Consider the following 27,994-nt stretch of genomic DNA (forward strand, 5'->3'; position numbering starts at 1 on the left):
ATATATATATATATATATATATATATATATATATATATATATATGTATATATATATATATATATACCTGCCGTAGTTGCTTAGTGGCTATGTTGTTGGGCTGGCGAGCACGAGGTCGCGGGATGGGATCCCGGCCACGGCGGCCGCATTTCGATGGGAGGAAAATTAGAAAACACCCATGCACTTACATTTAGGGGCACGTTAAAGAACCCAGGTGGTCAAAATTTCTGGAGTCCCCTACTACGGCGTGCCTCATAAGCAGAAATTGGTTTTGGCACGTAATAACCCCTAATGCATATATATATATATATATATATATATATATATATATATATATATATATATATATGCATTAGGGGTTATTACGTGCCAAAACCAATTTCTGCTTATGAGGCACGCCGTAGTAGGGGACTCCAGAAATTTTGACCACCTGGGTTCTTTAACGTGCCCCTAAATGTAAGTGCATGGGTGTTTTCTAATTTTCCTCCCATCGAAATGCGGCCGCCGTGGCCGGGATCCCATCCCGCGACCTCGTGCTCGCCAGCCCAACACCATAGCCACTAAGCAACTACGGCAGGTATATATATATATATATATATATATATATATATATATATATATATATATATATATATATATATTGACACGTGTACTTGTCTTTATCGGGCGACAACTTTTGTCGCCTAAATGTTATCGCACAGCGAGGGACGCGCCTGAATGTATCCGATGTTTCTGGAAAGTTATCGATGCTTCCACCCGGCTCTCTGTTGTCGCCGAACGTTGTGTTACCTGATTTCATCGCGTAACGCGAATGGTGTAGAACTTTGTGGATGGCACGCGGGTCCGAACGATTAGTCTGGAACATTCGACGAGTGCTCTATAAAAGCCGACGCGCTTGACCCGCTGATCAGGTTTTCGACGATCGCCGACTGTGTTCGCCGCCATCGTTGTGCTATAAGTGCAGCCTGTTTTGTGGGCTATATATATATATATATATATATATATATATATATATATATATATATATATATATATATATATATATATATATATGTTTGTATATGTATTGTGAGATCGGTTTGCATGCCGACATTTAAAAATGCCGGGTTCCGTGGGCATCAAGACAGCACGTGTGATTGTGATAAAGCGGATAACGCAGTATCTAAGCGCTGGTCCATGGATTGGAGCTGCAGAGGCCAGGGCGTTCCCTGGTGCGACTGCATATCAGATCTGCTGTCCGCGATTTTCACTGTATCGCAGCAATACATTGTGCTTCACTGCAGTGCACAATGGCACTGCGACGGAACTACTTCCATATGTTATCACGCCTTGCATATAAGCCCCATAGAGCGGTGTTTCTTTTAGTTAGGCTATTTTCAGATTCACAGCGCGTTCACGCACAATATTTGTTCTTTTGTGCTACGCTGAATGCATAAAGCTGCTCGGAAAATACGTGTCAAAATTTCGAGGAGTCTTAGCTTCGCCTTTAAGAGTGGAACGTGATAGAATTCAAAGGTCCCTGACTGCTTCTCCCGCTTCCCGGCAACTGCAGCCTATGTAACCATAATGTTTTACGGGAAACGCTGGCGGCGAACGCCATGCGTGAAGACTAGCTGTCTTATAGAAACGCGGCATCTTGCGTGCGCCGCGATGCCACGGAGGCGAGCGTCATCTGGAGATGTTGTAAGGAACCAGGCGCGCAACGTCATGATCTCCGACACACCGTGGCTGGTCTAGGAATACTATAAATGCTGGAAAAGCGGTGTGTGTTTGAGTTTTCTCGTAACATCAATATGTATTCTCTTATATTTAAATTAGATTCCGACACCCAGTGTCTCTTCATTGTGTGTAAGTTGTACTTTACGACTTTTCTGGTGTATCTTACTTAGAGAAATTCAATTATTTCAGTAACTTGCTTGTGCTACACGGAGGACCTGCGTGGCTCGGTATGTGTAATTAGGCATCCTTGGTTTAAAATGACTTTTTCCCGAAACAACGGTGGACGGTTGGCGCGGGACGCCAATGCAGGATTTTTGGCGACACGGAACCTTAAATGGTATCGCGTTAAAATATTATTGACGACATCCACTTGCAGCTCGCAACCGCCAACCGCAAAAGTTGTCATAAATTGAAGCAAAAGAAAACAAAAAGAAAACTTCGTACGACGCCATCAGGTTCACATTGACGCCTGCTGTTACGCACACCATCTCGTCAAATGCCGGCACCTGGGAATAGAGCGGCGCTCCAGGTTAGTAAAAATAAAAGGCCCATTGAGGTATTTACAGTGCAACTTCATTTTGTTTCTAGACTGAGCGTTGACACGACCAGGATGGCACTGTATTAATTTGTCCGGTTGCTGTGCAGAACTATTTGCTTTCTCGAGCACATATATTCGAGACCAATCCAAGTACATACGCGAATCACAATCGGCTAAGTAGTGCATCATCGTCACCTCCAGCACTGATGACTGTCATCCAGGGATCTTCTCCCCTTTCTCCTCCTCCAAATTTAGCGAAGAACTCTTGCTGAACTCTGAAACAAGATTGAGAAAATGAAGCTGACACAGTGTATTCGCAGAGTACATGCGCAAGTAAAGGCCGCTTGCTATGCACCTTTTGTATCCTATCTGTAATTTTTTTGCAAGAGTGGCGCCGTCTTTTTTTATTTGGAGCTGTGAGCTGACAGAATATTTGCCACAGGGGTTGGCCCATCAGACAAAACCAAAGCATGCTGTGACACCGGGCTAGTTGCTATTCCATGCTGATGTAACCAGCGCAAGAGTGGACACGGGACACTAGTAAAGGGACAAGGACAATCAAGGACCCGCAAAATAGAGCATCATAATATTTCGATAGCCGCCACAAAACATGCGATTTTCAGTTGACAACACATGCCACATTGTGGCTATTTCTTTCTCTACATTTCCGAGGATGGCTGGTCTAGTTTCCGAGAAATCCGAGCGCGTGCGCTCGAGAAAACTACGTGCAGCAATGGTAAGACCACCATTAGGTATGCTTTGATCGGGATGAACAGTGACCGCCTCGATGAATACATGGCCGTGAGCCGGAAGTACACTCCGACTCTTTATTGCAGCTGTTCATGTGCAGCCAGGACATGCGTGGATTATTGCAGGAGTTTCGCCGTTACCATAAGAGTCAGTAAGAAGGATAAAATACACAAAGGCTCGCGTAACAAGCCGTCAAACGTATTCCAGAGCACCCCCTTGCAGCATTTCTAATTATTGAGTTTAGGCGTTAAATTTTATGAATGAAGCATACGAAGTGACTCTATTTTCTTCTTGTATTCATTCATGCGTAGATTTACACAGTGGCATATGACGAACCAACAGAAAACATGTCCTGTAGCCTTAAACCCCTACCAGCTGCAGATATTTTCAGCACTGGCAGGCCGGTCCAACGAATGCCCTCAATAATTTATTCAATAAAAACCATTGAGGATAATTTATTGAAATAGCTAGGCCCTAAATATTGCACTATTCCTCCGGTTTACCTTCGCCACACTACCTACAGAATAAAGATGTCCTCTCTACCAGGTTGTACCACCTCACTTCCGCTAAGTGCATTCTAGATTTCTTTCGTCACAGAGCTAGCTGCTACTATTACTACCGGCAACTTGTTGTCCTCCTTCTTGTTTCTTAGTGAAACGGCGCGACCCATTCTGGGGGATCGGGCATGAGTCGTGTAGTGAAAAGATTTTATCATTTTTTGATGGAAATTAGGTGATGTAAGTGTCTTGTAAATGGGTATTAAAATGTCCGCTGTTATAGATATGAACGCTGAAATATCTTAATATTGAAGTAAAATTGTGTGAGCAGCAGAAGGAAAATGCTTAAAAACATACAAGTCTCCACTTCACAATTGGGGTTTCGTAAATATGCTGTGGTTATAGTTCCCTTTTTGCTTATTTTCATTTTTCTTTTCATGATTATCTCTAGAGACCCATTGCTAATGTACTATTAAAGATAGCACTAGCATCTGCGGTTATATGGCTGCAGTGTTCGTGTAGTTGTCTGCTACATTGCAGCTCGGCGATCGCACGCTGTTAGTAATTTACTTTTACCAACGATTTGGAGTGTGTAGCCGGCTAACACTATCGTAGTGACTTCAACCTAAGTTTATTTTTCCCTCTCTGCACGCTTCTTGCAAATATCGATATGGGTGAAAGAGAAAGACAGCAGCACCAACGAATCAGAAGCTAATTTCAAGTATGGGGTCTCGTTGAGAGTAATGAGGGTGAGAAGAAACGATGTCGAAAGGACAGACGCCCCACACAGTTTGTTCCTCGTTCTGCTCACATCGTTTCTTCTCGCATTCATTCCGCTCAACGACACTCCATGGTACACCATGTGGGCTAGCAGTCAACGCTATACCAGTATGTTAGGCATAATTGAGAAAGAGACGTTTGGGGCCCCCTTCTTACAAAAACGTTTTTCTAATATTCATTATTAACATCGCATACGGAGGCAATACCGGAAGCGTAGCTTTCTCCAGCTGAGTTATCGAAACAAGCGTTGGTGGCAACGGGTGATGGCTGCACTCCACTGCGCCCCTCTGCTTGGGACGGCAAGCAGAGACGTACACGATGGGCGCACGATACGCTTTCCTCTCAGCCACTTTTCTCATTTTCTTTAATGATCTTCGAACAGAATGTGAAGAGAAAGAGGCGCTCTTCACTGAAGAACTCTTCTCTTTCTATTTTTTTTGGCGCGTTAACCATGTGAGATTGCAGGTGAATGGCAGAGCCGTTCTCTCTCTGAAGGGCTCGTGTCATACCGCGCTGTTGAAACTTCTGAAATATATCGAAGTGCTTGTAGGCCTGGGACCAGTGAAAAGAACTACAAACACAGAACATCTTCTAGAGCGAATTCCCACAAAAGTCGTAATGGGGCGAAAATAAAATTCTATTGACAACGTGAAAAGTAGATCGCACAAATACGACGAAGCTATGTGCAACGCCAATAGAGGAGCACAAGAGCAGTTACTGCTTGAAAGCAGGTTTGGTTCATGCATTCTTTCTCGTGCAAAGAACAAAGACGCGGGAAACACGAGTACGAGCTCATACGAGTCGAGTCATAGGCATATAGTCATCCTCCCGTCTGGTGGTTGCCCAGCACCTTTATAATTGTTTGCGTATCTGTATTTGGTACGAACGGGTGGATGCCTGATTTTCCCTTTATTAATATCTAACACAGGGAAAAATGTCCTTTGCAAACCGTAACGTTCTGATAATACCTAGACTTGCAAAGGCGCATGACATCCAACCAAACTAGTAAATGCTTAATGTTAAACAGACACAACTGTGAATTGCCAACAAAACGCGGCCGCGCCACAGACAGCCGAACTATTTGTGAAGATAACGTAGAATACCCAAGTTGTTAGGAGTACATGGTACTGGAATTACAGCGATTGCTTCGACGGCGTCTTCCCACTAAGGAAGCAGTATGCTCGGGCCTGGCAGGTGGAAACTTGAGCTTGCCTTGTCAATGGGGTGGCGCCTGCTGAACACGAGGTCGTGCGTGTGACGCCTGCCGGCACGGCTGCAGTCTCTTTGGGTGCAAAGAGAAAACCTCGCGTACCGTGTATTTGGCGAACGGTAAACAAAATAACTTCGCTAATATTTAGGCGGAACCCTCCAATACGCTGTTCTCCATAACCAAGTGTGCGATTTCAGGGGTTAAACGGAACACGTGTTTAACGTTGTGAGCTCTTGACGTGATATAACGACCATTGCCACGACGCTGCTTTCAGTATAGAAATGAAATGTGCCTTGAGTAACTTCCTGCTGTCGCTGTCTTCTCCTAATTGTAATGGTTAGAAAAGAGAAAGATAATTTGAAAGAATGCAGAGAGGTCGACCTGAGGTCGGCCATAGCCACTCAGCAACCACGGCGGGTGATCCCTATGTTTGAAAGACACCCAAGGAACCCACTTACCGTTATTGGGGATCGCTGCTGAACTTCTTCAGGATCTGAGCGTGCAGTTCTCGCCATCATAAGGACTACTAAGGCAGATTTTAAAACTGTTCGATGAAACAACTATGCGTCAATTTGAAATTAAACACGATGTATAAGCTTTTTGCACCGCTTCTGTAAAATGAGAACGGCGTTTAATGCTTTCCGCTGGTTCTAAAATTGACCATCTTTACGAATAACGGAAAAGTTTAAGGCTAGCAGATGACGCCACTGAAACAAATCCGTATTCAGTAATTTTTTTGCCATTGTGCCACTTGTCGCTCTCGGTGGCATATTTGTACCAATAAAGTAGTTTTTCGAGTTTTAAGAGGTACTGTCGGAGATATAAAGCTACAAAATTTTTGCCATTGACTCGTCAGCGCTCAAGGAACTTGTATGAGCGATGTCACGAAATGGCTCTTGTAAATTATCCGCTCTTTCTTTAGCTGTACAGCTTCTAAAACAAAGTTTACATCGTCCATCACTGGTTGCTATCCACAGTTCAGGCCCTGCATCAGTCCAAGAACTACACTTCTTCTACAGAGCTCTACAAAAAGGTCTTATATGACATTGTGTTCACGACTCCTGCTGAGTTCAGGTTGATGTAGCCACAAATACCCTCACCAAAAGATATCACTCATGTGTTATGCTCGACTATCGGCTCAGATTCATTACCATTTTGGAAGGAAAGAACAAACAAACTCAAGAAAATAGAACAATTTGCTCTATTCATAGATTGCATCGGTGTGCGTTTTGGTGTTGAGGGTATTTCTATTCGATATTACGCTTACACACTGGTTGCCATATCGCGTGTTTTTATTCTGGTATTTTTTTAGGTCTCGCGGTCAGTATTTTTTCTTTCTCTCTATTTGATGAAATACATGTCGCGAAATAAATTGGTTCATTTAGAAAGGAACGGGAAGCTTCATGCTAAATGTAGAAGGAAGACTACTTACTTTTCTTTGCCGATTTCATAATGTAGTCGGAACTTGTAATCAGTTTGGTTCAAAAACAACTTTGAAGCGTATGTACACTTCTCATCCGGTATCGGAAAGCTTCGCTTCTTCAACCAAACTTTTTGGGTAGTGTTCAAGGCCTGCGGAAAGCATCGAATAATAACGTTCGCTTTTCGTCGTCTGTGTACGATGACCAGACTTCAGATATTCAAGAATTTATTTTCTGTGTAAGATTTCTTTCCATCGCGATTATAATACGAGTGGGCGATTAGTGTTTCCGTTTCTATGTGAGCCCTCTCTCTAAAAAATAAACAATTCGTTGATCGTTACACCTCGTCTTATCATCATGACCTTCAATTATATTTTTCCAAAGTATATTATAATTAGCAAAAAAACAACAATTACAGAGCAAACGGGGCGTAGTCGATAATCAAGGTCACCATTCTGAGCAGTAATTGCGGCTGGGCGGATTATGTAGTGATTAGATATGAAAGAATTGGTGTTTTATAACAGCAGAAAAATAAGTCTCAAAGCAAATAAAAAAATACGTGAACGAAGCATGCGGTGGCATGCAGCTGGTTTTCCCGAACCTCCTTATAATAAGTGAAGCTTGCAACTGTGCTTGAATAATCAATGAATAAATACTGAATAATGCTCACGCTATAAAAGGCCACGTGTTCTATGACAACAGAAATTTTCACCACAATGTCCGCATGGAGCGTAATATCGGACGGGTAACAAACATAATAAATATAAGACACTCTTTATGTATACGCCATTTATAGGAGCAGGAAGCCAAGATGACCGAAGCAATATCAGGCGCAACCTCCTGGCGAACGTCGCCTTCTTCATTAATGCAGAGAAGCCGCACGTAACCATACCTTTGACAAGAACATTCACTCAAAAGAATAAGACTTTGCAACCCTCTAATGTCTTTTCTAAGTGTTACCTCAGTAGGTTATGCTCAGCATTAGTGTTAGGAGTGATAATGCAATATGACACGGACAACTCATTATGTATTGCTACATATTCTTATTAAGCCATCTGGCTGTATATAGAATATCTGCTATACCTTCAAGCAAATCTTCAAAAAAGACCTCGGAATACCTACTGCTAGTTGAAGAAAAATGCAAACAAAATATTGCTTTAGGAGCTGAACCCTTCAGTGTTTGTGATTTGTCGCAGTTTTATGCACAAAATGTGGATTTTTTATTTCTTATGTAGGTGGGTGTTGTTTGAAATGTTTTATCTCCGTTCCGTCATATTGCTGCACATGTAAGAGTCGCTCAGCCCAAGCAGGCAATTGAAGTAAGCCTTCAGACGACTCCCCTAAGACATACTTCTTCTAGATGTGCCTTGAATAGAGGATTGAATAAAGAACGAAAGGTGTAAGTCTCAAGGTATAACACTTCATTTTCATTTCATTTATTTCTGCTTAAAGGCCCGAAGGCATTACATAAAGCGGGACATAAAGACATGTGAATTTCAGTGATTTAAACCAAAATGAAAAACAAAAATATAGCAGAAAGACTGTCGGGGAAGTAAAAAATACAGTTGATAATACATCGCAAATAGAAAGGTAAACAGTAGAATAAATATAAAAAAATTCTAGCAGGCAGATACTTTTAAGATGTGTTAGTGTAAGAAACTGTGGTCGTCTGGGGCTTCGTAGTGCATTCTTAGTTTTTTTGCGAAGTTTTTCCCGTTCGGCGTATGCTACTCTGTGTTCTGGGAGGAAATTCCATAACACTACTGCATTAGAAAAAAAAAAGCTGAGTTCACATATGCCGTGTGGTCGTCTACACGCGCTATTGCATTCGTATGGCTCAGCTGAGAGGACGCATTCTGTTGTGGTTATAGAAGCACGTGGCGGGATTTTGCGTAATAGAAGAAACAGTAGAACAGACCACAGCGAGAACGTCCGTTAGTGGCGAGCGATTGTTATTAGCGGAAGTGCATGGCTTCCGTCCGTTGTGAAAGTGCTCATTCCCTGAGATAAGGTTCCGTGGTAAGCCGAGGTTAGATAGTTTACTAAGCAAACGAGAATGAATTACACGATCAAACACCTTCGAGAAGTCTAAATATGGTGTCTACTTGTATGTGAATGTCCATGTAATGTAAAAGGTCATGAGAAAACTCGGCGAGTTGAATTGCGCACGATAAAAATTTTATAAGTGTGTGCTGGTTGGCGTAAAAGGAATTAATTTATCCTAGGGCAGTCTATAAACCGCACGCTGACATGTTTTTCAGTAATTTAGACGAAATGCTTGTCAGAAAAATTGGGTGGTAATTGCTATCGTTAGTGCAGTCACCTGTTTCAAAAATAGGGATTATTTCCGCTTTTTTCTAGTCGTTGGGGCCCTAACTTAAGTTTAAGTAATGCGTAAATGTTATGTTCAATTGTTTAACTTATGGTGAAATAGTATTTTAAGAAGCTCACTAGATTTTGGTCGCACCCAGGACCTGAAGATAGTTTGAGCCTATTAATTAGGTTATGTATACCTTGAACGGTAATAGTTCAGGCATCTTGTTCAAGGGGAAGTTGGGGGCGGTTTAAACGGAAAAGCTTCTCAAGCCACAAAACAATGGTGAAAAATAATTATTGAGGGCAGTAGCACACTGTTCACTTTTATTTGGGTCACGATCGGCCTTAAAAAGATCTATAGTGTATGTGCGTGATTTATTCATCATTATCATCATAATCAGCCAGGCTTTGCCCACCGCAGGGCAAAGGCCTCTCCCATGCTTCTCCAACTACCCCGGTCATGTGTTAATTGTGGGCATGTTGTCCCTGCAAACTTCTTAATCTCATCCGTCCACCTAACTTTCTGCCGCCCCCTGCAACGCTTTCATTCTCTTGGAATGCAGTCCGTAACCCGTAATGACCACCGGTTATCTTCCCTCATCATTACATGCCCTGCCCATGCCCATTTCATTCCCTTGATTTCAACTAAGATGTCGTTAACTCGCACTTGTTCCCTCGCCAAATCTGCTCTATTCCTATCTGTTAACGTTACACTCATCATTCTTCTTTCCATAGCTCGTTGGCTGATCCTCAATTAGGTAAAACTCTTTTCGCAAGCCTTCAGGTTTCTGCCCCGTAGCTGAGTACTGGTAAGAAACAGCTGTTATACACTTTTCTCCTGAGGGATAATGGCAGCCTGCTGTTCATGATCTGAGAATGCTTTCCAAATGTACCCTAGCCGATTCTTATTCTGATTATTTCAGTGTGATGACCCCGTATCCGCGGTGACTACACACCCTAAGTAGATAGATTCCCTTACCACTTCCAGTGCCTCGCTACCCATCGTAAACTGCTGTTGTCTTCCGAGACTTCCCAAGATACAGAAGGTTGCGGCAGAACCCGTGTCACGATGACTGTCGACGCCGATACGTTGGCAGTGAGTCAAAGTAGTGGCTGAAAGTATTGCCGCTATTCAAACGAGTTATTTGGAAAGCCTGTACATCAGTTGGAAGCTTTGTTCACACTTAACTAGGAACTGTCGGTGCCATCTACAGCCGTAATCGTCAAATCCGTGCGTGACGTCCGAAATACATGGCGTGTCTTTGCATGCGAACGCTGAGTAATGCGCCGTGTGACAACCGGGCTCCTCTCTAGTGCTTCTTTCTGGACACGCTGGGCCACCTAGGGGACTTGGTATGAGTACGTGCCTGGCCTCCGAGACGAACAGCGTGGCACGCCGGTGCCTGCAAACACTGAGAATTGCTCCCTCGCTTGTCACACAATCACGTGGCACATACTAAGTGACCCAGGTTGGGGTGACGTTCGTTGCAGTGCGGCACATACCCAACGTAGTCATGTGGAGCTCGCGGAAGCGTTAACGCGAAAGGCGTTCATTCAAAAGTGACACACACGCAGGGCATTTTTGGACGAAGTGCTTCAGGTTACTGTCCTTGAGGAATCTTTGTTATGTGGGTTCGATTCCGCTCATCATCAGATAAATTTAAGGCATGTGCTTCGCCATCGCTGAGCGGCACATTCCGAGTGGCACACACAAGTCAACCATGTTGGGTGACTCTGTATGTATGAAGGTTGGCACACACCTACTCGCACATAACGGGGTAACCCCAGTAGGCATCAAAGGCGTTCATTAAATACCACCACAGACCATCTGGCACAAATGCAGTGCTCCAAGTTGTAGTCGAACAGTGTCTGCGAAATGCGGTTCGTACCCTGTGCCACTTCTACAGTGACTCACCTCGGCATGAAACAGGTTCGTGTAAGAACGGAAGGTATGTATACATTATCAAGTAATGAGTGATCCAAGTCGGTGCAATGGTTGTGTGCCATTGCTGTTAACCCAGCACAGCAGCCCGATGCGCTGCCCATGCGACCAGGAACGACCCAGTGACGCACATAGAAAAGGAAATGGTTAGATGGAAACTCACACAGATGCTTAAATACAAAGCCCCCGGAAAGCGCACGAAGTACCCCAAAAAAAATTTGATTTAGGGAAGTTAGTCCGTCTTGAGTTTAACTTGAAGAAGCGCGAAGAAGATAAGGGCAGGAATCGGAAATTGCAATCGCCCAGCTGTGTTTGTTTTTGCTTCCCGTACTCGTCTTCTTAGCGCTGCTTCAACCTATACACTAATTATGCTAACGCGTCATTATCTGAAATCAGAATGGCGCATCATCGAAATTAGCCTATTGTTATGTGGGTTATATTACTTTCGCTGTCTGGCAGGTTCATTACAACAACATGTCAGACGGAAACAGAAAAGTAGTGCGAAAAGGACACACACACCGAAGAGGACAGCATGCACTAGGCTTTTTGGGAAAATATCGAATTTTTTTCGCCTTAGCAGAAATTATTTTATTGAGGACACTGATATTGACCAAAATAAGATAATGTAGAGTAATGTATAAAATATATGTTGCTTACCTTGCGGAGGACTTCAAAGTTCAGTGCATTAGCAACGGTGAGAAGTGCGAGAAGCACAGCAATGTTGAAATACTTCATAGTTGTCATTTAAACGGGACCCGTGCGCAAGTTGATGGGCGGATAGCACAACTCTCAAAGCAAGCGTGTTACATATACCTAAAAGGGAACGACAACGAGTAATTGATTTCGGTAATTTAAAATATTTCCGAGTACGACGCAGATATATTGTTTAAAACATAAAACAGCAATGCTTTCTGAAGGTCACTCGATGCACATACGTAGGGCGAATGGCGTACGAAGACTATTAAACAAACTTTTTCTCGCACAAGCTAAGCAGCTGCGCGCAAAAGAACATCTGTCAGATCAAGCTGAGAAAAACGTGAACTGAGCGCGTCAGGCATTGTTTATTATATGCATTGTTTATTTATTATAATATAACACTTATATGACGTACAGCGTCTAGAAGTGTTTAAACAGCAGTGAAAATCGCATTGCCACAAAAAAATAAGAACTGGCCACAGAGGGGGTGGGCGAGCATGTTTTCTGCTGTAATATTTGTGCATAATACAAAAATTACACACACAATAATATTGAAATGCTCAGAGAGCACAATTTGCACAATTGATAGGCTTTAGGCAGTGCGCCTTTCTTTATGTCAACACCTGCAAACATACAAAGCTTATTCAAATTACTTTACTACGAAAGAGTCATCTGGCTACGCAGACATCATTTGCACAAAACAAAAAAGAACGAAACGATCGATTTTCTAATTTACTAACGGTGCGCGGCGAGCCACAATTCAGAGTCTTGTTTGCGTAACAAGGCAAATTGATCGGACAATTTGTTTCTAGTTATATTTTATACAGGTCCATCTTGAAAGGCAAAAATCAGCTTTTACGATGATGCTTTCAACTTTTCATAAAGAGCATGTTCCGCTGAATCCGAATGAAGCGGGTAATTATAATAGTTTGTTGTAATAATAAATTGATAGGTTGGAGCTTCTTCCGTATGACGTTCGCTTAGACAGATCTGAAGGGACGTGATTAAAATAATGTTCTGGGCTCTGAAAAACAAATCCCAGTGTCCCTCCACACTGTGGAGAAGGATGTCCAGCGAAGTTGTGTGTGCAGGCCCCTTGATGGCAAGGCGCATCTCCACCGCGGGTCGGCCAGGCATCGCGCTATTGACTACGAACGCGCGAACAATGACGAACAATGACTACGAACGCGCGAATAATGGCGCGAGCCATTGCTCATTATCATAATTTTTGCTCACACTGATTTCTCGAAGGACCCGAAAAATGCACGGAACTCTGGCCATAAACAGCTTCGCTGTAAAGAATTCTGAATATATCGAAGCAACCGCCAACAACATAAACTTCGTTAGGTGGACCTACGTGGAATTTACCTATTTCTGCATTTGGCGCATGATATATGGGACACTCTGTTTAGGTATTAATCAAATGAAAAGGGGCGAGGAACTCTTACTTCATCATCTTCCTCTCTCTGCCAATTTGGCGCAAGCGTTGATGCGTTGCTGTGATACTTCTCCCAAAAGAAACAAATCAGGGGCGTTGGGCTGGTGCAGCCTGTGAGATACTCTTTTCCCTGCGCCCTACGATCTAATATGTATGATGGCAAATAAACTTTCTTTCTCTCTCTCCCTCTCTCTCTTTAAATATATATATATATATATATATATATATATATATATATATATATATATATATATATATATATATATATATATATATATATGATCGTCTCTCGAACAAAAGCAAACTCTATCAACAATGCAAACCATGGAATCACATGAAATCACAGAGAAACGGAGTATGTCAAATTAAGCACTCTGTAGAATGTGGATTTCACTATAAGAACAAATAAATAAATCAGTCGTCTATTTTTTAGGCGTTGAAAAGACAAGGTAACCTGTAAAAAATTGGAGGACGCTTAAGCTTCGCCTTCAGGAGTAGAACGCGATAGCGTTATTGCATTCAATTCGCACCGCCTACTCAAACGCACTACGCCAGCCAAACGTCGCGATCGGCAGAGATAGCCGGGCCCCGACGCGCCATGAAGGCGGACGCGGTCATGGGGCGAGTGGCGCACCACGTGTCGGGGCAGCGCCGTACATTGCTAGGAGGGGGTCTTCTGTGTTTCCCGCAAGATGGCTCTGCGTGTGCGCACAGCGTAGAAAAAATTTAGCGGAAACGTACTTCACTACTCGCGAAACTGCTACTTCTGTAAGTTACGTGCTCATAATTACCGATATACACCGCAGTATACCTTTCTACGGCACGTTTCTAAGGCAACACCGCATTCACTAGAGTCCATTTTGTCTCGTTTTGAAGGAACGAACTCGTGGCGTAGTGGTAGCGTCTCCGTCTCACACTCCGGAGACCCTGGTTCGATTCGCACCAGCCCATCTTGCAAGATGTCTTTTATTTGTGAAGTACCTTCCGGGATTTATCGCTCACGGCCAACGCCGCTGACGCCGACGACACCGGCGTTTCTGTGACACGAGCTCCTTAACGCTGTCGCGTTAAAATAACCACTGTTGTCCGGTATAAGGATGAGGAGTCCTAACAAACTTTCTTCATACCTAGTTGGGTAGCATGTTGATGTATTTTGCAAATTTGCAGCAATTTGTAAACGAGTCAGTTTTGTTCGTCTCGATCGTTTCGGCAGTCGGTAAGTTTCACCCTAACCTCAATGGATGGCCTTTCACGGTTATCACCAATCACCACGTACTTTAATGATCGTCTTTAATGATCCAGCTGGTCGGCGGCCTCTGTGCCTCCAAGGTTACTCTTACCAAGTAGTGTATAAGACGGGCCTACTCCATGAGGGCGCTGATTATTTCCCAGGTCATCCAGTAGAGCCACCAGACCAGTCTGCGACCAGCGAGGCAACTTGCGCCCTCGCGCTTACACCGTTTCTTGACCTCGCCGATGAGCAATGACGCGACCCTTACCCGAGAGACATCATTTTTAGTATGATGGACCAGACAAGTTTGCCTTTTTGGAGTATCTTTGTCCTCCAAGATGGCATATTGTACCGTTATAACATACATCCTGATGGCCCTTCCCTGCTACTGGTGGTCTCCAAGCGTATTGGAGAGTCTGTACTCGTATAGTTGCATGATGTCCTAACCGCTCGTGATCTCGGAGTCTCAAAGACATATGAGCGTGTTCGGCGCCATTTATTTTGGCCCTGTATTCACCCTTCCGTTTGCCGTTAGGTCTTCTCCTTCAAATTTTGTCAGCAGCACATAAAATAATAACAGCAGCTCTACCAGGTGGAGCTCTCTGTTACTGCAACCAATAGTTCTGAAACCACAGAAGAAACATTGTGTCGGGACAAGACGTGTTCTGAAGTCGCCAAATAAACACCTTTCCATCGCGACAAGGGCTTTGACTTCGCACGACGAACTCTCTCTCCCTACGACAGACGCTTTCTTCTGCGGCGCTATAAATGTACGAATTTCTGTCGCAACGACATAAGTTTTGTCGTCGCGGCAAAAGCGTTTTCCTTCGCGAAGCTCTAAATTTGATGTCACTTTCACATCGGTGGCATACCCTGTACTTTTATCTTACGTACTATAAAACACGTGTTCTCTGAATTTGAGAACGGTTAGCAAATGGCACTAGGGGGTCATGTGCTAGTAATAGGGCAAGGTGTAATTGAGTGTGCAAATTATACAGGCTGTGTAAAAACCTCCGTCTCAGTGTGTCGATGCGTGTACATGTTATTAGGATGTGTATGACTGTAAGAGGTTCAGGGCATTTCTCTCAGGTTGGCGGGTTTTCTTTTCGAATGAGGAAATTGTTCGTCATATGCGTGTGTCCGATTCGAAGTCGAGCCAAGATCACGTCATAGAACCATTACTGGTGACTGCATGATTTGCATTCGCCAATTACAGGTTTAATAAGATGTAGCTTGTTTTCTGCACAATGGTCCCAGTCGTGTTGCCACTTTTACGTTAAGGTCTTCCTAATGGCACGGATACTATCTTTATATGGAAGTGTTGCGTTAATTATGTCTTTGTACGCTGCCACTGATGCGCATCTGTCCGCTGCTTCGTTACCCGGTATACCAATAGGACTTGGTACCCAGCAAAACCTAATTGACCTGCCGTATTTGTTTATTGTTATCATGTTTAGATATCCCCTATCAGGGGGTTCACATTCGGATTTCATGTGAAGAGCCTTCAGCCTGCTAATGAATGAGTGTATATGATTGTGTTTAAATCTTTTTCTGCGATAATCTTTTTAACCGCAGTCCATATTGCATATACTTTAGCTGTGTAGGAAACGGCGTGCTGTGGCAAACGAATACTTCTTTCCCAATGTTCTGTTACGGCCCCACACCCACGTGTTCTTTTGTTTTAGAGCCATGAGCGCGAAATTCCGTGTAATTTTGATATTTTTCCTGTAGAAAGCGGAATTCTTGTATAATGTGTTCGTGTGGGGTGTCTTTCTTCTTTAATTGTGTCAATCTCCAATCACATAACGAGGCAAAATCGTGACACGGGGGCAAACGCAGTGGTTTTCTCGCAACCTTAAGGACTTCGCGAGGAATGTCATAATCCCGAATATATTCCTCATATCGTAGGACAAGCGGTTTAATCGTGTTTGGTTTGTTTGTATAGTTTAGGCGTGAGTTACACTGCGTGACAATATTGAAGCGTATGTGTTGTGGTGAGGACTGAATTCTGAGTACGTAAGAAAAAGTTAGTAGCGCTCTGCGATACTCTAAAGGAGGCTCATTACATTCAACACGTAAGCTCTGGATAGGTGATGTTCTGTAAGCACCACTTGCCAGTGGTAGTCCAAGGTTATGAATTGGATCAAGTCGACGGACGTAAGACTGTCTGGCTGAACCGTATATGATACTACCATAATCTAATATGCTGCGCACCAAAGTATGGTAGATGCGTAGCAGGCATTCACGGTCAGAGCCCCAATGCTTCCGGGACAGGACTTTGAGGACGTTAGGCGCGCCGTTCGTTTTTATTTTACGGCTCTCTATGTAAGCGAGAAATTTCAACTTTTTATCAAACAGAACACCCAGAAACTTGTGTTCTTGCTTTACTGGTAGTGTGGCTTCTTCTAGCTTAAGAGTGGGATCTGGTTTTACGCCTCTTTTTTTTGTAATGACAACGCTACATTTGGAAACCCTATTGTAGTGACCATACGCCTGCTATCATTAAAAGAACGTCTCCTTTTCCCACCATCCCACTGAGGCCACCCCGTTGGAAACTCCATCTAGCAGACTGGCCTCTCTTTACTGAAGAAGCAACTCTGGATAATATATCAGATGAGTTAACCATAGACGAAAATATTGACAAGATGACCGCCTGTATACTTGCTGCAGCAGCAGAAACAATCCTACAATCGTCTGGCTTCATAAGAAAAAACCTAAAACCCTGGTGGAGGAAGGAATATACGCAAAGAAAAAACTACAAAACAAAAGCGTCCAGTATCTGTCGGCGATACCCGCTCAAGATAGTCTACTCTCTTTCAAAAAAGCAAAAGCGAAAGCTAAGTACACACGCAGACAAGCCGAAAGACAGTCCTGGAAAAATTATGTCGCGTCCATAAATAGCTCGATAACTTCCAGAACAATGTGGGATCAGGTTCGTAAGTTTAGAGGTGATTACACGATACCCCTACTTTCACCCCCAGGCACACAAACAAATTTAGTAGAACAAGCAGACACATTAGGGCAGAATTGTCACGACATATCAAGCTCGGTTAACTATTCGGCTGAATTTCTAAAATATAAGCAATTAGCGGAAAAACTCAAATTTGCGAGCACTGAAAGTTCAGAGATATCGCATAATGCCTCCTTGAAACTACCGGAAATCAATAGAGCGCTCACCAGTGACACAAAACAGCACCTGGTCCGGACAGAGTACATTACGCAATGCACGCTTACCTATCTCCTAATGCAGTTGAAACCTTGCTTCGTTTTTTAATATAATCTGGGAAATGGGAGAAATGCCGAAAGAGTGGAAGAAAGCCATCATTATCTCTTTCTTGAAAGCTCGAAAACCTCCCAAAACAGCAACCAGCTACAGGCCTACAGTACTCACAATTTGCCTTGCAAAGTCTTATGAAGCCATTATAAACATGAGAGTGACATACCTCCTTCAAACGCAAAGCCTGCTAGATAAACATCAGTGTGGGTACAAGAAAGGTTGCTCGACAATGGACCACGTAGTCTGGCTAGAACACTTTCTACCCAAGCAGTATTGTCTGACTGTTTTCGTTATCTAGAAAAGGCGTACGACACAACATGGAGGTTTGGTCTCTTAAGGGACATAGCAGATTTAAGAGTCTGAGGTATAATGCTCAAATGCTTAGTCGATTTCGTGTCGGACCGAGCATTCCAAGTACGTTTAGTAACGGTGCTGTCAGGTGTATTCATTCAGGAAAATGGTGTGCCACAAGGATGCGTGTTAAGCCTAACATTGTTTGTGGACAAAATGAACTCGGTCAATAAGGTAATTCCATCTTCTGTAAAGCATTCATTATGTGTTGATGATCTACAAATTGCGTGTCGTGCATCGAACATGACATCATGTGAAAGGCAAATTCAAATTACAATAAACAAACTAACGCAGTCGGTGTCTGAAAACGGTTTTCGTTTCTCAAGTGAAAAAACTATTAGTGTTGTCTTTACTACTTCAGATCTGTGCAGGCATCATAAAGGCGAGGATGGTATTACGGCAGGCATGTAGTACGATGGCAATGAGGTACGACCGGCAACAATTATACAGCTGAAAGTTGCGTGTGGCTTTTCTGCGGGTACAGCGGCAAGATGGTGAGAAGGTAGTCTGGCAACGTGCCGAATAGGCGCCCTGCGAGTGTCGGTTGCCAAGTACGTTGGTGTTGGGGTATCTCGAGCTATGACAATTGTTGGCGCTGTAGACACACCCTCGAAGACCAACACACGTCCTTAGGGCTTGAGCTTGTAGTCTCTGAAGTACACGCAGGCTTGTTTTGCAGGTGTTACCAAGCACATGGAGGCTGTATCTTGCGAAACCGAGGAAGAAGGCGTTATAAAGCTGCAGCATTGACCACGCCGATGTGCGCCGTGAGTTTCCGCCGAGAAATTTGAGGAGCTGTATTATTGTCATTAACCTCTTCTTTACGCATGAAACGTGCGGGCTCCATGATAGGTCGCGGTCAATAATTACCACAAAAAAGTGGTGTTTCCGTGCATTTGCAACTGCTTGTCCATTGACACTTAGAGAGAAACGCTTCATTGCCTTTCAAGTGAATGTAACAAGGCAGAAATTATCTCAAGACAGTTAAAAGATCTGTTTTCGCAAGTACGGGGATGTTAAGGTAGCTGCCTTTCGTAACCGTGCTCGCACCGGCAGTCGTGTTACAGTAGACGCCCAAATACAGATGTCTTCGGCATAGGCTGATACTTGAACTGTGTTAGGCGAGCATCTGACTAGGACAACAAGCACTAGGTTGAATAACGTCCGGCTCAACAAACCGTTGCGCGAAGAATATTTTAATGGTTTAGCACCATGAGTCGCGCTTTCTGCCCAAGATTGGTGAGCGCCGCATAGATAACGCCATCCGGCCCAGGTGAAGAAGAACGCCGGCAAGTCGCCAGTGCCGCTTCAAGCTCCTCCACTAAAAACGTTACATCCATGCAGGAATCCCGTGGCAAAGGAGTGGCACATGGTGTAAGTGCGCGTTGGAGCTGTGAGCTGGCAAGTCTTGAGCAAAATTCTTCAGCCATGTCGATTTCGCGGCGACGTTGGTGCAAAATGATGGATTTGAAAGGAACACGCTGTTGCGTTGATAGGCAAAGTCTACGCACAGTTCTCCATATTTGAGATAATCGCAGACGTGGATCCAATGACTCACAGAAACGTTTCCATCTTTGAGATTGTAGTGCATCAATGCGGCGTTGAATCTTCTTTTGCATCCGCCTTGCCTCTCTGAGGTCGTGGATGGATTTTGTTCTAATGTATCTTCTTTCAGCCCGCCGGCGAATCACTCGTAGTTGGTGCAGTTCCTCTACAAATTCTTCATATTTCGGGAAAGGCTGAAGAAGGCGCGTAACTTTTTGCATGGATTATTGAATTACGAGTACCAGACTTGAATGGTTCCCTTGCCGATATACTTCCTCCATGTGCGACTGAAACGCCGACCAGTCAATTCGCCGGAGGGTTGAAGATGAACATTTAGATAGTCCCTTGATCTTCAATTACGTCGGAATGTGGTCGATTCCATGTGATTCGATGTCTGGAAACCATTGAACCTTTCTTTCAAGACCCCGAAAAACCAGGATCAAGTATAGGCATCTGCTGTATGTAATCCCGCGTAAATATGACGGAGTGCCATCGTTGAGGCAATACAGGTCGTGCTCTGTCGCAAAGGATGCTAGTGTCCTTCCCCTGGAGTCCACCTTCAAACTCCCCCATAGCGGATGGTGAGCATTAAAATCTCCGGTGAAAATAATAGCGCCCCGTGTCGCTGATAGCACGTCGTGTAGTCGTTTAGAGTGGAAGCCACATGAAAGAGCAATGTAAGCAGCCGCGACTGTGAACTTAAGCTTATTCGTTTTCACAGTTAAACAAACGTACTTGTTCTCGTCGTGAGTCGGGACTGGGTGCAACATATATATTAGATCACATCTAATATATACAATTACCTTGCTCAGATCGCCACAGATAGAGGGCATGAATACCTCATAGCCAGAAATGCGTATAAGCCTCTGTACGTTGGGTTCGAAAATTAAGAAGATGGGAAAACGATTTTCCAAAACAAAGTGTCTAAAACCTGCAATCTCCGGTTTTGAGACGACGGGCATTCCACTGCAATAGAGGTGCTTTCTTGACTTCCTTGTGGAAGGGCAGCGAGGGGCGGGCCATGGTGCTATGCGATGCTTTCAAGTAGTGGAATCAGCGCGTCCAGTAGTCGCAGTGCGCTTCGAGCTGCCGGAGTGTCCATGTTTGTAAGTAGTAGAAGCATGCACTTCGTGAGAGATTTGAGCATAGCAATCACTTGTGAATCCTTGTCTCGCATTTAGTCCACTCAAGTGACATTTGAAGTTAAGCGCCGAGTCATGTGCAGTGGCTCTAGCGCGTAGCATGTCTTCGGCAGTGCTGGCTACACATCACTTAATGAATCAAGAATAGCATGGCCGCTTTTATCGTTGACATTCGTACTCTAACTGGAGACAGATGGAACAAGAGGTGGCGTTGCCGGACGAGACTTTTCCCTTAAACCGGAAGAGGATTTCCTAGACTTTCGTTTCCGGCCACGATGTCGCCTTATCGCTGCAGAAGCGTCTCTGTGTGATGATCCGTCTCTGGCCATTTTTTCAAGATTTTCTGCTCTTTCTTTAGGCGTGGATAGACTTTTGAGGATGCGGCATGCGAGCCTTGACACTTTGGGCACTTGAGCTCTGTTGCATGGCAAATGTCAGTGTCGTGTTGTTAGGAACATCGTGGGCATATCGTCGTATTTCGGCAACGAGCACTCACATGTCCAATTCTTTGACACTTTCTGCACTGAAGTGGTTTGGGTACGAAAGATCGTACCACGTGCCAAAAGTGGCCGACCTTTACATGTGATCGTAGGCAGTTACCTTTAAACACGAGCCTTACAAAGGCCGACTTCCCAAAGCACGAGCTTGTAGGAAGGCAACACCATCAGTCGCAGGTTTGATGATAAATGGCAGGTTGCTGGCGCTAATCGATGCGTCGGTATCATAAACGACACCAGCCGTGGTTTCGTTGCCTTGCGGAAAGAGGTAGTTGACATTGATGTTGCCCAGGAGCTTTACTGACATCAAAGCATTTATTGCGCTTCGGTTGTGGACATGAATAGCCAGGAGCTTCTTTCGAGTTTTAATTCTGATATCCTTGATTTCTTTTGAGACAAGAGCGCCCTGAGAAACGGAAATTGCTTGTCCATTAAGGCGGTTCAGGCTGTCGGCAGGTGTGTCGGGCAAAAAAAGAATTGTGTGCGCCGATGGCCTTCGCTGTGGCATGACGGTAGACTTACTTGTCGTAGACCGTCCACTGATGTTTCTTCTCTTGGCCTTTCGGCGTACCACTCTTTCAAGCATTCGTCATCTCAGGCATCACCGCGTGGGCAGGAGTACAACACAGTGTCCTCGCTGTCAGCTTTACTAGGTGGACAAGTTATCTTCCTCGGTCTGGTGCCTGCCGAAACAGTCACTTCGCGTCGGCATTCTGCCGACTCCACTTGCCTTGCCCTGGCAATGGGAGCGGCGTCTCCCAGTAAAACACAGAAAGAAGCCAAAAATACTGCAATGCGAAAAAACAGTGGTCTATACAAGAATCACTTCGTCTTCCTTCCTCGTCTGCGCGAGGCACCCAACATTGTAAGGCACCTGAGGGAGGGAGGAAGGGAGGCGGGCGGCGACCTACTCTGGCTGCAATTGCGCATGTGGCGGCTGCGTGTCGTCGTGCGGCCGTACCTTGAGAACGATCTGCGTGGGTGGCTGAGTCTAGGTGTGGCTAGTAGCGTTGTGCGTACTGGCTGCTCTCGGCGCTCAGTTTGCGTCGAAGCGATAGACAGCACGAAAGTCAGTTTGCTCACTGATGCTGCCGCATTTGCTCACGCCAGCGTTTTCACAATGAGTGTCCGCAGACATATAGTGTAATGTGTTCATGTTTGCTGTGCGCGCTGACAACGTGCTTGTTAATTGAGTTAACAAGCGCAAGTTTATGAGTTGATACGGCTAATAAAAGTATATATACCTGCTTTGTATGGCTGTCGGCTAATTTACTATCGCAATTGATGCTTCGCCTTCCGGGCGAAACTGCTAATTTTTTTGTCTGCTTCATCATTTTCTCGGTTTCCAGATTTGGAAGAAGAAATTTGGGAATGGGGCAGAGTTTTTCACACTATATCGCCCAGCTACATGGGACGGAAAGACGCGGCCAGCGGCGCACCGTTGTTGCGCCGATCTTGCGCAACGGCGCAGGTCGGCGTTGTCCACGTGCAAGGTCGGCGTATGCCCACGTGAGCTGCGGGTTAAAACAAACTGCTCGGCCGCGCAGAAAGCTTCCCTCCCTCCGCTAGACAAATTGTTTCGTAGGCAGGCAAGTTATTAATTTAGGTGTGTGATTTCGGCTTATTACTTGGGAGGACGGCTGCGGGATCAAAGTGTAGCACAAGTGCCATATTTTATGTATCGACAATGGCTTTCTTTGGCATCTCAAAACAAACTTGTGCTCCATAAACCTGAGAGCAAAATATATTTTTGGGGTGTTCATATGCACAGGTAGCTGCAGGTTCAGCTTTAAATGAAATATGTCCTTAATATAAGGTATAGAATTCATGATTTAACTCTAAACATAAGCAAGAAATTTAAATATGTAGGTGTGTTTTTTACTTGTAATGTACAATGAAACAAGCATGTTAACTATATTGGAAATAAGACAGCATGAGTATTGGGATTTTTGCGGCGCAATTTTAGGCATTTACCGAATAACCTAAAGAGGTCGTTGTATTTCAGTCACGTAGGTTGAATACTTGAATACGGATGTGTTTGTTAGGACCCGCACACATCTGAGCTTATAAACCCGGAATATGGCAGTTAGATTTGTTCTTGGTAACTATAGTCGGCAGCTTAGCATGACAGAAAGCAAACCTAAACTTAAATGGCAAAAGCTGAAGGATCGTAGAAAGCATATCAGATTAACATTTTTCATGTTCCTATGGGTGGTCAGCGCAACCCGGACGAAGGACGAGAGGAAGTACACAATATGAGCGCAGCGTCCAGATGAAGTCCAATACGAGCGCTGTGTACATCCTCTCGTCCTTCGTCCGGGTTCCGCTGCCCATCCATAGGAACATGTTCAATCACCAACTTGCCCAGCTTGCCGTGTTAATTAGGATTTCTTCATAAAAAATTTATTATTCAAAAACTGGTATATTCCGCGAACAATATATCCAGGCACCACACTACATATCTAAGCGACGTCGACACTGTTTGAAGGTCAGGGAATTTTTTGTAGGGGTGACTTCTTTCGTTATTCCTTTTTTTGTTCGAACTGTTCGAGATTGGAACAGCTTGCCATCGAGCACTGTATACATAACAGAAAATGATGCTTTATTCCACGCATTAAAATAATTTGTTCAAGTATTTATTCAAGTCTGTAACCTACCTGCTGTAATGCCCTGTGGGACGATGCAAGTAGCTAATAAATAATAAATAAATAAATAAAATAATAAGATTATTGTCCATAGCATCGGCTACGAGTCATCCCGCGGTTACAACGTACTCCTCTAGTTTACATCAATAGCACTGTGTGACTTGCCGTCCATTCTATATTGGAACATCAGGGTTTTTTATTTTACAATGTCACTCGCTCTAAGCAACCATTACATCATATCTGTGAAGTTTACCAGTATAGTATTCTACTTGTTCTTAAAAGTGTTCTTTTATTCACTGATACTTTTTCCTAGCAAGCATAGGCCATGTAGCTTCTGTCTGCTGGACGGTCTGGCGATGTCAATTCGCATCCATGACACTTTTGTAGCAAACACGAGGTCGTACGAACATGGTACAAGTGTGAGAAAGGGTGGTCTTACTTATACGGTGTTGGAACGCAGCAGAGCTTTTGTAGTATGATTTTGGTGCATGCTAAAATGCCAGTGCTCAGATCTAACTCCGAACGCCACAATTAGGTTTGAATTGTGGCCCACGTTTGGTTTGTGAGAGCGTTAGAAAGAAACACATGCATTATGGTTTACCTTCAGTACGCGAGGAAACAACACTGCCTAATTGTAGGTGAATTGTTAGTATTAGAATTTATTTTTCAACCGTGATTCTCTTCCTATTTTTCAGGTTGGCATATGGCCCGCAGTATGCTTCGGCCGTGTCAAAGTGAAATGAACAAGGCATTTTTCTTTATGTTTCGCAGCTGTAAGGGACACGTAATGGGTGACGTCTTGATGAAAATAAAAAAAAATCGTGCATTAGTTGTTGCTTTTGCAGTAAATCAGGTATCCAAGCGCTGCGTAGCTTTAAATGTGCTTTACTAACGGCGCACGATTTAGCTGGCCGTGCTAGGTGAACGCTGACTGCTACCATGAGCAAAATAAGGGAAAATGGCACGAACGCTCCAGCCAAAGTCGTTGCGAAGTTGACAATATGTTTGAATAATTTGCTAGCTTGGTAACACATTCCTGACCGAGTGTAGGAAAGCGTTATATGAGAGCAATGTTTGAAATCTGTGAATCATATACGTGCACTTTTATTGTATGTAGTTTATGTCTAGGCAGTTGAAGTTGTCAATGAAGCTGGCCAAGGGGATGAGATCCAACAAGGTCACCCAAGCTTGCTGTTTTTCTTTTAAGTTCTACCCTGATTATCAAATAGGAATGACACAAAAAAACACCTCGCTAGGTATCCATTGTTCGGCCAGACAATAATGACGTCGGCTTGGGATGGGTGGAAGACAGATGTTCCTTGACCGATGGCTGGCCAACCGTCGTTCTTCACACGATTGGATACCGCAGAAAAGTGCTTCAGTAATCACAACGATTATGAATTGTATTGCTTAGCAGGCCCTTCGAAGGCGCACTTGAACATACATGCACATTGCATCATACGCGAAATTATTTTTATACCTAGAACCATGGTGGCCCTCAATGTCATGTGTCTTTATTGAGGCAGCAGCGTCTTTTACAAATATTAAGCTTTGTTACCGAAACTCAGTAAGCCCTGGATCCGTAAGGCTAAAAATTAGAGAGACTATACTGTGTGGATACTGTGGATATTGTGGATGCAGTGAGAGGACATGCCGCTAGTTGTATTTCTAATGCTTTGGCAACATCTGTGCTTGCTTTCGATTTATTAGGAGTAGTTTGGACAACATCTCCGTAGTCAGCACATTGTGTTTACGCTAAGTGCTCGGTATGCCAAAACCGAATGATTTATGGACCCCGCTCTTTTTTAGCGTTAGTTTCGTCAGTATGGAAACCAGCAAGGTGTTAGACGAAAAGCAGGAACGAATAGCCACTGTTATTATTCTAAAAATTCAAACACTTTTGAAAACACTGATGGCGTAGGCGCTTGTAAAATTAGGAGGATGGTGAACGGACATGTTGGGGGCATTTTAGACTATTTCATTTTAAAACACTCCTCAGATGTTGCATCGAACAGTAGTGGAAGAAATCGACGGATGAATGGCCAGGAAGATTTTTTGTTACTTTGCGCGAAACAAGCGAAAATAACAATTGCAGATTAGAAACGGGTCTCAGTACCGGATTGTGTTTCGCTCCCACAAACTTGCGGTGCTTATTGCTCTCTGATTACCTAGTGTTCAGCGACATAGTACTGCTGTATATATGCAGTGCCTTTTACGAAGAATTAAGGTATATTTATGCGATACGCAATTGAGGAAACTTGCGGTGAACAGCACTCCAATAAAATAGTGGTAGTATATTTCGCGCACTCCAGAGACGTACAGAAATTTATCTTTGCTTAATTGTAGAGATATGTATTTGTACTTCTTTGTACATTTACATTGACTCTACCGACTGCAACCTGTGGGGATCAAGGCACGGCTGCTGGATCAGTCGCTCTATAAAGTGGTCTGCGACATCGCACAGATCATAATGCGGATAGGCTAGACGCCACAGTTGACAGTTGCCGCCGCAGTTTTATACCCGGTTATTTCACTACGGTTTCAAAAAATCTGGAGACATTTTAGCACATCCTATTCCAAGGCGCGTTCCCCCAGCGAGACCCGTAGGAAACATCCACCCTCAAGATGCGCTGGTACACAAAGCAGATCAAAATATTAACCAGAGTCCAGTGGAGATAAGGAAACGACTTTCAGAGTATTGGCGGAAGAAAGCAGGGAACGTATTCATAGGACCGTATCTGTTACGGGCGCAGGTAGCTATACCAGGCAGGTATAGAGGTTTTAAGAAAGAGAAAATAATAAAATAGGTCACAGGGGCAGAATGCTAGGCTGATGCATAACTGTAAAGTAGTTGAATTGATCAAGCAGGCTAGGTGAGCAGTTGCCGCCGCCTTGTTTTGGAGCGGATGTCGATATATCATGGTCATCATCCTGTTTGCACTGTTTTTGCTTGTGCGGGAACATCAAGCGGAAGTGCGAAGGAAATGTTTTGCGGCTCTTTTCGCCCTTCCTATCGCTCCTTCGAGGCACCCAGTGTGTCAGGAAAACAAATGGTGCATTAGAAGATGCGTCGAGTGGCTTATCTTGTGCACGTCTCTTTGATTAGCAGACATGCATCTGCTGATCGATAATGCCTGCAGAAGTGCGACCAGACATATCCTCTGCTTCTCCGAAAGGTGTCTCGAAAGTGCAAGTCCTACGACCCACAATAGTCTAGACGGCTTAGATATGTTCGTGGCATACATACAGTTGGTGCGTGCAGTTCTACGAGCCTACTTTAGGAAACTCGGAAATTTCCTTTCACAATCTGCCGCTGGAAGCAATCCATCGGGGTGCGTGTCAAGGAAACATTTCTGGTGAAGGGAAAATAAGCACAGCCAGTGCCAGCCTTGCTCTAGGACCATCGCCCACACATTCAACTTTGCAGAAACTGACTAGAGAGTATGAATGAAACGAAAGACTCTGCTACCAAACGTGGCGCTCTCTCGGTGTGTACCGGAAGCGACTTCTAAAAATAAACCGCAGGTTTCCCAACACCACCGAGTAATTTTTCATACCTGACCTTTCACTTCTACGTAAACAAACTCAGCAGCAGTAACACACGAGACCAGTTCCAAATTATGTACACTTGCCAAAGAAGAGTGCGCATGTGAGTCTTGCGACGTTGATAAGCATATAGAGAAAAATTCAGCTGCTAAATTTAATTATCGCGCCCATCAGACGAAACTGCTCAATGAAGACAGCCAAACTTCACTCTATAGAATATGTTTCATAGCGGATGCTAAAAGGAACTCACGCCGTCTTCTGTAGCGAGGTCGGAAACTTAACAAGAAAATGAAAATCTGCACGGAACCTGCCTTTCACTGAAAGAGAGATCACAGAAGCATGAAGACGTCCGGTGGTGGTAGCCTTGGATGAACATTATTAAAGCAAATGTAGAAGGTAACAATAACACCTAGTTCATGAGGTACAAGAATAACCTAGCTATTCCTTTATTTTT

The 27,994-nt window shown here is 44.0% G+C and overlaps 1 protein-coding gene across 3 annotated transcripts in view; it reads right to left on the reverse strand.

Moving 5' to 3' along the window:
• LOC135905315 (uncharacterized) overlaps positions 1–27,994 on the reverse strand; it is an 87,229-nt gene that overhangs the window by 13,946 nt on the left and 45,289 nt on the right. Inside the window, exons 1-3 of one of the 3 annotated variants that reach the window (XM_065436342.1) lie at positions 11,830–12,136; positions 6,926–7,065; positions 2,452–2,531 (exon numbers count right to left, since the gene is read on the reverse strand). The exons of 1 other annotated variant lie outside the window; for it this stretch is intronic. In XM_065436342.1, the coding sequence (XP_065292414.1) occupies positions 2,452–2,531; positions 6,926–7,065; positions 11,830–11,916 (307 nt within the window). In that variant the 5' untranslated portion in view covers positions 11,917–12,136. Of the gene's footprint in view, positions 1–2,451; positions 2,532–6,925; positions 7,066–11,829; positions 12,137–27,994 lie in introns of those variants that run through there. One more of the 3 variants, XM_065436346.2, reaches the window with a different exon arrangement.

This window comes from Dermacentor albipictus, chromosome 3, assembly GCF_038994185.2.
Source record: "Dermacentor albipictus isolate Rhodes 1998 colony chromosome 3, USDA_Dalb.pri_finalv2, whole genome shotgun sequence".
In the NCBI taxonomy this organism is placed as follows: Eukaryota; Metazoa; Arthropoda; class Arachnida; order Ixodida; family Ixodidae; genus Dermacentor; species Dermacentor albipictus.